This window comes from Scardinius erythrophthalmus (genome assembly GCF_964197995.2).
Source record: "Scardinius erythrophthalmus genome assembly, chromosome: 1".
Classification (NCBI taxonomy): domain Eukaryota; kingdom Metazoa; phylum Chordata; class Actinopteri; order Cypriniformes; family Leuciscidae; genus Scardinius; species Scardinius erythrophthalmus.
The window spans coordinates 11067059-11079281 of record NC_138221.1 but is presented as its reverse complement, the minus strand read 5'-3'; the positions used below and the strand labels follow the sequence as shown (position 1 = coordinate 11079281).

The following is a 12223-nucleotide window of genomic DNA, read 5'->3' as shown; positions in this document are numbered from 1 at the left end:
GGAGTGTCTATTATTCAAGCTCTCAACGGAAGAATCTACGGGTGTGAGACGTTTGGAAAAATAGATCCACAGTTTTAAAACGAATGGTAAAACACCTGTTGGAAAGCATCTTTTGCAGCGATTTTTGAGTGAGCATATCAGTGAACACCCCTGACCACTCGGTGAGTTTCACGTCTTTGTAAACGAAAGTTTAATGCGTTTTATGAAGGATATGTTCGAGTGCACCTACACACCCATTCCAGAGGTTTTGGGGAAAGCGAAATAAACCTAAAATTCTCGGGACAGGAGAAAGTGTCCAAATTTTAATCTTAACCGTTCTATTTCATCAGAAACGATCTGTAAACAGGGCTTTAAGTGTAAAATACCGAACTTGTCCTTTAAGTAAACTCATTTTATACATACTGAAGGTTGCTTGTGTCTTCACTTCTCTGACCCAATATTCTCCCTTCTTGGCCTTTGGAAAGGTCACTTTGAACACCGGTCGACCAGCTGCTGTTGTGGCTTGAGGACGCCCGGCATTCTCATTGTAATGTAGTGCAGCCAGGTATAGTCTGTAAGCAATAAATACATGTTCAACATACAATGTCTACAGTGTATGTAAAAGTAAATTTATTTTTACAACAATAACATTACCTGCACAACATTCCCAGAAATGTAAAAACCAAATTTTTTGGTGTAAACCGTAGTATTACACTGTGGAAAACCTTGATAGAAGAAGTCTGGAAGTGTGGACTTAGCTTGGCAACATCCTTCAAAATTCTCTTGTTGGAGAGAACTTTCTCCAACTTGAAATATGGCAGCGTTCCTAAATTATTGGAAGTATGATATGTAATTTTAAATCAAAAAAAGCCAAGCTATATGATCTGCATACATATTTTTAAAAGTAACTATTGCTTCTTTAGCCTACATACCAGCAGCTAGCCACTTTTTTTGTGTCTCGACTTCTCCTTGGTCCATGTAGACATGCTGGAAAATTGCTGTCTTCATGTGTGTGCTTATTTTGCATATGGTTTAGCATAGACGTCCATTTAGCCACTCTTTCAGGTCCACTGCTTGATGATGTAGCAGTCCAAAAGATGTGTTTTTTTATACTATGCAACCATTTACGTATTTTCTCACAACCCTTCATCTTGCACACTTTTTCCAGCTGCTTTGAAATTCCTGGAGATTGCAATAAAATACAAACATGACAACACTCACAATAAGTAAAGCAATGTGTCATTACATATAACGTAATGGTGGTGTTTATATATATATATTGTAAGGACCATCCATTGGCCCAACGACGGAATCCAACGGCCTGGCGAAGGTTTAAAGCGTGTATGTCTTTTCAGCGATCCAGTGAAGTTCACTTAATTTATTGGAACTTCGTTTTAGTATTACTTTAGCTCTATGCGTAATCTGACTCCAATTTCAAATGATAACCAAATTTAGATCGTATTTCTGATTAGAAAATACTCATAAATATTGATTATGAATTAATTTAGATCTTTGATTATTCTGATTATCCCATACTTTCAATTATTCGTTCATTACGGACCTAGTGTCGCTTTGAGACGTCACGTCGCGACTGCGCGCTCACGATCACAAACCAGCCAGTCCTGAAATAGTCAGAGGGTGTAGTACAAATATTTTACCCTATGCGGTCGCACACTACAGACCCATAGGTGTAATTTATATAATATTTGTAGCATACAACATGCTAAGTCAGGGAATAGTCAGAAATCAGAAGGTCTCCTAAGATGTGCCCCATGGTCCATTCAAAGTGCCTTCAGTTTGATCTATTCTGGACAAGGTTTTGCGGAAACACCAGACTACACATTAATCTACTGGAAATAATGATTTCAGAAGAATGCAGAATAAATCAAGGTTAACATTTATTTGTCAGGTAAAAATGTATCATGCCAATTACAGAAGTAAATTATTAAAAGCCAATTCAAAAATACATGACATCATTTACTCAAAGATGACTCTAAAAGTAAGTAATGTTTTCCTGACAGAGACACACAGTAATGTGTCAGGACCTTCCAACAGGAAAATACTGAAACATTACTGTGGGGGAAAGATCCTGGTAAAAGATTCCCAATGATTGCTCTGTCCCCTCACCTTAAATACCAGACCAGAACAAAAGGGGTTAAACAAATGTTGTTTAGAGTTGGTTGGGCCAATCCATGTACCCTAGGGGGGTAGCACCTGGTTTCTTGAGATATCGTAAAGAGATATCAGCCAGAGAGGAGATACAGGATTCTCCTAAGTTCTTCAATCTTTTTCATTAAACCAATGACTGCAATGAAATTAAGACCATTTTACCAATCGCACTGTGCCCTTTAAAATGACACCAAACATGAAAAGGAAAAACAACATATTCACAAGATACATCATATGTGATATATAGACATTCTTAATGAACTTTCAGTGCCTTGAGGAGGGAGAGGGGGAGGGAGAGGGGGGATGAGTTGAAGTCAAACAAAGGGACAAGGAGATAAGTTTGGGCAGGACAAGGTTCTGTGCTCTGTCTTTGCTATCTGCTGTCCAGGGGGCATTTTATGGCATTATTGCAGGGTGAGTTTTGTTTTAACAGGAAAATCAGTCCTTACAGACGGCCCCTGGCCCCTTGGGACAGATTTAGATCAGGCCAAAGGGGACATTTTTTGGACATTTTCCTGTTTCCACATTTTCAGTGTTCATAGACCTGACCACTGTAGTTTGCAGTGTTAGTCGATTGGTGCAGGAATCCAGTCGTCACCTGAAATAACAACATTACGACAGGTTGAACATTAAAATGAAAGCATGGCAGAATGTGTGGATTCTGCAGCAGCCGGACTGGGTGTCACATGACCCTCTTGGCCGGGTTTGCTTCCACCTGCATTTGGCTGCGTTGGTATTCAGTCTGTAGAATGATCTCGTTGTATCAAGTCTGTTTGCGTTGGTCAGCATGATCAGAAAGTGTCATTGGAAAGTGTCATAACGCTTTGCGGAAACATCTTTGTCCTCCCTAGGATGTTTTAACTGACCCTTTGAGAAGTCCTCGGTCACCTTCAAGCAGAAGGTTTCATTTGCCGGGTAGATCAGAGCTCCATAGTTGAAGGACTCATTTCACTGATGACGCTCCATTGCGTGTGAGACACCTGAACAACTTCTGAATGACCATGCAATAATTGAACACTGATATATTTGTGGTTATTGTAAGATGAGGAAAAGTTATTGGATAAACACAAGAACACAAGATAACAAAACATGATGTACTCAAAAATATGAAACCCAAAAGTCAAAGGTGCGAGTGGCAAATATGGTCTCTTTTTCAGAATCATATATTTAATGAACAGGTGTAATTTGATCACCAAATTCTTCACTACCGCAGTGATCTGGTAGTGGAATTTAGACTTGGTCTGGATAATCAAGGGAGGGTAACAGAAAGTCACCATAGTATATTTACTAGCAGTATGCATTATTAGAGCAATTAGAGTATATCACATAATTAAACATGGAAATACACAATTTCATAATTATAAAATTGTCTACATTAGTTGTTATAAGTGCAAATCATCAATGAAACTTAATGTTTTAATAGATTCAATTAGAGAATGAAATGTATAGAAACAGAGATTTAAATTCTCTGGTTTAACTTTTGTAATTATCCTCTGTGCATTTGATGTACAGACTAGGTCACACTCAATAGTGCAGGTCTGACTGGGAATCGTTTAGTTGACAGATATAAATGCCTGCATTTTAGATTTAGCTGTTTAGATCATTGTCATTAGTCATTTGTTGGAAACTAGGGGGCCCTCCTGGTTTGCAACAACGCTAACGACTGGACATAAAAAATATTTTGTCCAAAGACCAGTTGCATTGATTAATAGGTCTCAATAAGATTTTTTATGTGGATTTAAATCAATTGATGTGTGACCACAGCCATGCATGTCCTATGCACAGCACAATATTTACATACAGGAAGTTGACAAGAATGTAATGCTGAAAAGAAATTATTAAAATAATTTCCCTTGTCCTATATGTATGAAGGTGAATGATGTATTGCATGATGTGAATAATTTTGGCCTGGATAGTCTTATGATCTATGCCAGGTAGAGATGTTCTAAGATTGTCATAGTGATGGTGTGTATTGTGTATGTTTGTGTACAGGAGATGGGTGGTGTTTTATCCATGGCCGTAGCCAGCTATGAGGTCACCGAGGTCCGGACCTCGGTCAATTTTTTATATTCAAAAATAAAATGTCAAGATTTCTGAATGATTAATTAGCCGTTTAAACCGCGTCATATGTGTGTTTGCGATTTATGTCGCTGCGAGAAGGTAGAACAGTGAACGGGGCTTGAGAGCGTGTTGTGAGCAGACTGTAAAAAATGCGGCAGAGCGCTTTATGCCACTTTATTATAATTTATAAATAAAGTGCAAAAGAAACTACAAGCATGATGCAACGGCATCGTAGTTGATGTCAATTTGTAAGTCATGAAATGACCAAAAAGTGCAAATAAACTTTTTTTTTTTCTTTTACATTTCCGATAATGGCGCGTATAATTTGCACTAAGTGCCTGTCTTTTTAGCAAAATAAGACACCCTTTACTAAATAGCTACAGTTGCACGGGTCGTTGGGCGTGCGTGAGGTGTTTGAAACTAAGTAGCTTTTGACGCGTTCGACTCCAGTTCGAATCCGCCTTTTGCCGAACTCGCTCTTCTCCCTCTTCTCCCTTTTACCAATACATGAGATGTAAAATGTATAGCCTAACATAAAGGTCTCTAGCGTTATATTTTGCCAACGAACTAATATCGAAACCGTGATATGGTTTTGTGCTTTATAAAACAGCACAAGACTTTGTATCCTACATTATGTTTGTGCTGCGTGATTTAAAGAAAAGTGCGCACTTTGCTCACGCGATCAAAGGGTTTATTTCTTGCAAGTGAAGCCATTAGGACAAACGTATTGTAATTTTCCTATAGTGTAATGTAAAATATACTTGAGAAATATTCATTTTCATTTATTAGGCTATATGGATAATGATAGAAATCATTATTATATTATTATACTAATTGTTTGGCATACTAAAACACCAGTGATAATGTAATGTAGGCTGAAACTCTATATCATAACTAAAAAATATGTTTGAGCCCCCTTTAATGTCCCGGTACAAGTCAATGTTTTTTCTTTGTGCACAGTTCATGGGTTGAAGCCTGTTGAAGCTCTTAATTTTGAGCTCTCAAAGAGCACCAGATTGATGCATTTAACCTAAAAATGTACAAAATTTTCTTGCGGGGGAGCATGCCCCCGAACCCCCCTAGAGGAACAGAGCTTTACCCAACATAGTTTTACAAAATCCTATGGGAAAGATCGATCATTTATGAACTTTACTCCAGCATAGTACAACAAAGTTCCTTTTAAGTCAATAAACTAAAACTCTTAATGCAAAATTAAAATGTCCTTGGACAAACTATACATTTGGCCTGCCTAAGGGGGGGGCCATTGATTGTGCCCAGGGGCCTCTGAATTCTTAAACCGGCCCTGCACCTCACCCCGGACCTCACTAATTTTCAAACCCTGGTTACGGCCTTGGTTTTATCCTACCATAATTTGTGTTGCATAATTTAGTTCCGATGCTACACCGGGGAGGCCACATACAGGAGCTACTTCTGTAGTGTTGTGAGGTGTGAGCGGCCCCTTGAAGTTTCTCCACCCCCATCTCCTAATGTAAAGTTGTGTGTCCTGCTTAAGGCAGGCAGAACCAGACCCTTGTGGAATCTGGTTCTAAAGAAAGTCATTTGTCAGCCTGTAGGGAAATAGACCTAGAGAGGAAAACACAGTTTAATCTTGAGCCTTTATACAAATTGCATTTAAGATAGATGGTCTATCTCAATATTTATTTGATGGCTTTAGCCAGACAGTTGTTACTGATGGCTTTGATCTGTTAAGATTTTACGCCATTAGAAGAAAATGTGTTTTTGTTTACAAAGACATGTATCATTCTCATGATCATGTGTTTGCAAAGAAAAGGTCAATTAAACAGTGATAATGGTCAGATCTTACTGCTATTGCATCTAAACTCACACAGTCTGCTGTGTTGTGAGCATTAGGACCCTCAGGTCTGCTAGGGAAATCTCTTTGCATGATGCTGTTTATTTACACTAGCCAGATCTGTGTTTAGAGCAATTAGATCACCAGGTGTGGTGCTTGTTTGTTTTAGCCTTTGGAATTTATGGTGCCATTCAACTCTTGACCATTTGGATCTCTGTGGTCCATAAAGACTAGATTTTCTACCTGATATTTACATTTCACACAACTGTTCTTACATGTCCAGTAAAATACCTTCCCTGATCAGATTCCATGTGAGCTGAAGCCCCCAGAGGGGAGTTTGATAACACTTGCACCACTTCGTTTGTGGTTTTGTTGCAAGAGAAAATTAAAATTTGTACCTCCCCTTGTTACTGGGTTAAAGATCTGTTAGATCAAAATGAAATCATCCTGTGGATTTGGATGGATATTTAAGACATGGTAATCAGGTTGATCATTTTAGTTGGTATATACTGAGCATTGTAATTTCTCTCATTAAAGATTCTTGCACAAATAGAAGGTAAAGAAGTTCTTTCTGATTCATTCTTCCTTTCAGTTTCCTTTCCAATACTTTCTCTAACCATCTATTATCTCATTCCTCCCAACACTAGTGTTCCTTCTTGTTCCCTACATACACGTACCATCTTTCTACATTCTGATTCTTTTAATTCTCATTAAACATTCTTTCCTCTTCCAACCCAATGCTGAATCATTACGAGATTAAAGCCATTCTTGGCCATTACAATATAATATATATTACAATCTGGTCATAATATAAATTATATTTTATAAAATTGAATAAATCAAACCAATTTTATTTACTGGTCTCGGGGGTTTCTACTGAGTAATTTGTCCAAACTGACTTGTTATCTTCTCACTGATCTTTTAGAAGGTGATTGGCCCTGCAGCTCCAGCTGTGCTGGCATTAGCATTGTGTACACAGCAACAACCCAAACTGGAAACCAGTTACAGCTGCTTCGATGCTGTGAACATTCAATGGACTGCAGGCATTGAGAAACATGGGTCAAATCATTGCTCAATTTAAAGATTTTTGTGACTACAATTTAGAATTGGACACAATTATCTTATTTTAGGCTGAGATGTTATCAGTTGCATTCTTTTAAGAATCTTATTTAAATATGAAAGAAAGGTTGGACAAACAGGTCTCATGGAGGGCGCCAAGATTGTTTTATGGTTTGTTGCTTTTATCAGTCTCTTTTGAGACCTCGAAAGCATACAATAATGCAGTGATTGCAAAGTCTGGTATAAAACCAAATTAAAAGCTATGTTTTATAAGACTGAGCCTTAAATGGTGTTGTTTAAACCATATACGGGACATCAGTCATGAACTTTTTGACACTATTAAAAGATTTTCAAAGAACCATGATTACTTTGATGTAATTCATATAGGTCTTTGTCTAAATTATCTCATAAGATAAGGACAAGCTGTGCATGTCCTCTGACACTATCAGGCCTGGTTACAAGCCTCTAGTAACACAATAATTTTCATTATATACATCAGTTGTAAAGTTTAGCGTATTTTTCCAAATTTCAGCCTAGGACTCCTGCATAGCAGCTGTTCTCTAGGACTGGAATCATTTTCCCAGATAATTTCTTTTGAAATATTCTAATTGCATTGCACTGTTTTGTCCAACTTTACACTTCACACACAAAGGATTCAAGTGAGACAATTTTACTTGTTATCTTTTAGCTCATCAAATCACAAGATTTTTTCACAAGTTAGCGTGACCATTTTCTTATTTCCAATGTTGCAATGTTGTTGCAACAAAACAAATAATTAAATGTAACGACATTACCTCAGAATTTAAGTTTTTAGTTTCAACCCTCTGTTGAGTACCAGAATAAAATTTGGATGATGTTATCCCAATTTAGGTTTCATCACTTGTTGCTTAGACCAGTGGTTCCCAATTCCAGTCCTCGTGACCCACCGCTCCACACACCCTGCATGTCTCCCCCACTTAACACACCTGAACCAAATCATCAGCTCATTAGGAGAGACTCCATGAACTGAACTGAGTGTGTCAGATAAGAGAGACCTACAAAATGCGCAGAGCAGTGGGTCACGAGGACTGGAACCGGGAACCACCGGCCCAGACAAACAAGGAGGTATTTAAAGTTAAAGCAAGGGATATCTTTTCTCATCTACGCTGCCGCTATCATGTCCCTGATATGTGGTTTTATCTAATTCTCAAGCCCCACCGGATTTTGCGTTCTCCGGTCTAACTGGGTATGCCGACCCATTCTACAAATGTGTCTATGTGAGGTGCGTCTGAATTTTCCCTCAACACTTCTAAAAGGCAAAAGAGAATTGACTTACCAAACGGCTGAAGAAAGAGAAGGACATCTTACTTCTCTTATTTGTTGCAAGTCCCAATATTTCGCTGAAAAGACACTCGCAACCTGGAGAATCACGTCGAGGTCACCACTTTGTAAGGACCATCCATTGGCCCAACGACGGAATCCAACGGCCTGGCGAAGGTTTAAAGCGTGTATGTCTTTTCAGCGATCCAGTGAAGTTCACTTAATTTATTGGAACTTCGTTTTAGTATTACTTTAGCTCTATGCGTAATCTGACTCCAATTTCAAATGATAACCAAATTTAGATCGTATTTCTGATTAGAAAATACTCATAAATATTGATTATGAATTAATTTAGATCTTTGATTATTCTGATTATCCCATACTTTCAATTATTCGTTCATTACGGACCTAGTGTCGCTTTGAGACGTCACGTCGCGACTGCGCGCTCACGATCACAAACCAGCCAGTCCTGAAATAGTCAGAGGGTGTAGTACAAATATTTTACCCTATGCGGTCGCACACTACAGACCCATAGGTGTAATTTATATAATATTTGTAGCATACAACATGCTAAGTCAGGGAATAGTCAGAAATCAGAAGGTCTCCTAAGATGTGCCCCATGGTCCATTCAAAGTGCCTTCAGTTTGATCTATTCTGGACAAGGTTTTGCGGAAACACCAGACTACACATTAATCTACTGGAAATAATGATTTCAGAAGAATGCAGAATAAATCAAGGTTAACATTTATTTGTCAGGTAAAAATGTATCATGCCAATTACAGAAGTAAATTATTAAAAGCCAATTCAAAAATACATGACATCATTTACTCAAAGATGACTCTAAAAGTAAGTAATGTTTTCCTGACAGAGACACACAGTAATGTGTCAGGACCTTCCAACAGGAAAATACTGAAACATTACTGTGGGGGAAAGATCCTGGTAAAAGATTCCCAATGATTGCTCTGTCCCCTCACCTTAAATACCAGACCAGAACAAAAGGGGTTAAACAAATGTTGTTTAGAGTTGGTTGGGCCAATCCATGTACCCTAGGGGGGTAGCACCTGGTTTCTTGAGATATCGTAAAGAGATATCAGCCAGAGAGGAGATACAGGATTCTCCTAAGTTCTTCAATCTTTTTCATTAAACCAATGACTGCAATGAAATTAAGACCATTTTACCAATCGCACTGTGCCCTTTAAAATGACACCAAACATGAAAAGGAAAAACAACATATTCACAAGATACATCATATGTGATATATAGACATTCTTAATGAACTTTCAGTGCCTTGAGGAGGGAGAGGGGGAGGGAGAGGGGGGATGAGTTGAAGTCAAACAAAGGGACAAGGAGATAAGTTTGGGCAGGACAAGGTTCTGTGCTCTGTCTTTGCTATCTGCTGTCCAGGGGGCATTTTATGGCATTATTGCAGGGTGAGTTTTGTTTTAACAGGAAAATCAGTCCTTACAATATAAATAAATGTTCCACTAACACATAATCATCCGCTAATACAGTTTCATCGCAATCATTAGTCTGTAAAAATCTAGAAAATTATATGATGGTAGTAAGGTTATTTACCTTTCTCTACGTGCCAGACATCATAGAATTGGTTGACATTGCGTTCCCTGAGGAATTTTTGTATTTGCGGATGTCGGTCAGTCACAATGCAGTCCAGAGTCACACCACGAGCATCCAAAAAGTCAAGACCTCTCTTCAAACCTTCCTTTTCCATGTGGTAACTTCCTCCCACTTCATTACTCTGACAAGTGATCAAAATACAATTAGTTTTTCGCGTTTAAAATAAAATATACAAGTTTTCCAGGACGTTGCATCAAAGGTTTCTGCTTATTTACCTGGACGAGTTGTACATCAACAACGGTGTTTGTCTCCAGGTCCATCATTGTGTAACTGCCATATTTGGCAGAGTGCCCTTCAAAAACAAAAATACATAACCTCTTATTACGCAATGTGCCTTGTCTCGAAGAAAAAATTCTATTTTTTTTTTCTTTCTAAAAAAACTATGTAAATTTGTCCCACAATGTACCTGGTGAGTCAGCCCTCATATCTCCTCCAACAATGACCTTTTCCCTTTGAGCCAACAGCTGTAGCATCTCATCCTGCCAGTTTCTCCATTTGGAAACAATAGCAGGCTCAATGCACATTTGTGCATGACGACGAAAGGTCTCGTACTTGAAAAGATGTAACTTCATAGCTGCAAATATCTGACAACAGATAGAGAAAAGTTGGTAAACAGTAAATTAATAAATGAATAAACATAATATTTTGTATTTAGTCTCATGTAGGCCATGAGACGGGACCCCAAATTTGGGCTACCAGTACCATTTTGAGGGATTACATTTCTTTTTGATTTTCATGAAGGTACACATCTCTAGTGTTGGAAAATGTGTGATTGCATCCGATCCATGGTAGCTTTCATGAGAAATCAACACTTATATCATCCTATCTCAAGGTAAGGTGTTCAGTGACTACAAGAGAGAAAAATGCTTCTATAATCCAAACGGTTGTTTTTGCATTGGAAGAGGCACTGCAGTGTCGGGGCTTTAAAATGATGTGTCAACCAGTGATGCGCGGGTCAATGTATAAACAACCCCGCACCCGACCGACGTTTTCAGCTAACCCGCCCGCAACCCGGACCGCAAAAAAAAGAGAAGAAAATATTGTACCCGACCCGCTTCCTGGCCCGCATTTTTTAAAAGTAGCTTCCACTCCCCAGTCTTCACCCTTTCTCTTGCCGCCTCCATCTCTACCTGCAGATGAGCTTGTGTGTCATCTTCGTGCCAGTTATTCCGCCAATAAAATGTAGGCCTAGAGCATGTGAGCGGGAGCGGGCGGATCTTGGACAGAGCGGCATTTTTAAAAGGACGTACGGAGCGTCGCCCTGTTTCCCGCTCCAATTTCGCTCCGCGCACACCACGATTCTGAAGCATGCTCAGTCAAGCCTGACTCAGTCTACTGTTGATGACTGTAAGATGGATTCTATTTTCAGTCAAAACTCGGCTCAATAATGGAGTTAAAAAAGTAGGCTACTTCAAAAAGGAAAATAAGAAGTCATACGGTGTACTATAATATAAAACTAACTATAATGTGGTAGAAGAAAACGAATGTGGAGACATCGTTTCAGTCAGTAAAGATTAATTTTGGAATCTAAAAAGACACATCTCTCGTAAACATGCAGTGTGCTATGTGAACACGCTAGGAAGAAAGCAAAAGGTTAGCAAATTGAATACGGTAACTTGTAACAAAGTGTAAATTAAATATAGCATAATATTCAAACAATTGATACAAGCCCATTTAAATTTTAATCCTGCGCGCTGCGCAAAAGTTCAGTTATAAGAATGGTGGCCTAATAGTTAATTTAGCCTAGCCTACTTTTAAAACATTTATGTATTTTTTTTTTATATTTTTGTTTATATAGATTTTATTTATATTATTAGGCCCATTTATTCGTTTTATTTTACAGCAGTTTGTGTGTACAATGGATATAAGCCCATTTAAATTTTGATCGTGCGCGTTGCGCAAAAGTTCACTTATCAAAATTCTGGCCTAATAAATTTACTTTTAAAAAATTTATGTAGGCTATATTTTTGTTTATATAATTGTTATTTATATTATTAGGCCCATTTATTCGTTTAATTTTACAGGACTTTGTGTAGGCTATATATTCCTTCTTACTTGTAATTTGAAATAAAACATTTCTATTTGAAAAATGTTGTTGTTGCTCATTAGTTCTTTAGGAGGTAAGGCTGTGGTCTAAGCTAAAAGTGATATACATGTAGATTTTTATTCCTTTTTTGGAGCGAGCGGGGTTGATTTGAGTGGAGCGCG

At 38.2% G+C, this 12223-nt stretch overlaps 1 protein-coding gene across 1 annotated transcript; it reads right to left on the bottom strand.

Moving 5' to 3' along the window:
- Positions 1–447: 447 nt before the first annotated feature.
- On the bottom strand, positions 448–10499 carry LOC308690829 (uncharacterized protein). The gene is made up of 4 exons (XM_081365536.1): positions 10422–10499; positions 10231–10307; positions 9956–10136; positions 448–551 (listed from the first exon to the last, which is right to left on the bottom strand). Exons 1-4 carry the CDS (start codon positions 10486–10488, stop codon positions 466–468), a joined length of 411 nt encoding a protein of 136 aa, XP_081221662.1. The 5' UTR covers positions 10489–10499; the 3' UTR covers positions 448–465.
- Between the last annotated feature and the right edge of the window lie 1724 nt (positions 10500–12223).

Bases quoted from the DNA above. Each gene is read 5' to 3' on its own strand.
- LOC308690829 (XM_081365536.1), bottom strand. From the start codon at position 10,488: ATGCTACAGCTGTTGGCTCAAAGGGAAAAGGTCATTGTTGGAGGAGAT. The intron at 10,308-10,421 runs GTACATTGTGGG...TTGTTTTTGAAG, and splicing joins TATGAGGGCTGACTCACCAG to GGCACTCTGCCAAATATGGC. The intron at 552-9,955 runs GTAAATAACCTT...TATTGCTTACAG, and splicing joins TGTCTGGCACGTAGAGAAAG to ACTATACCTGGCTGCACTAC.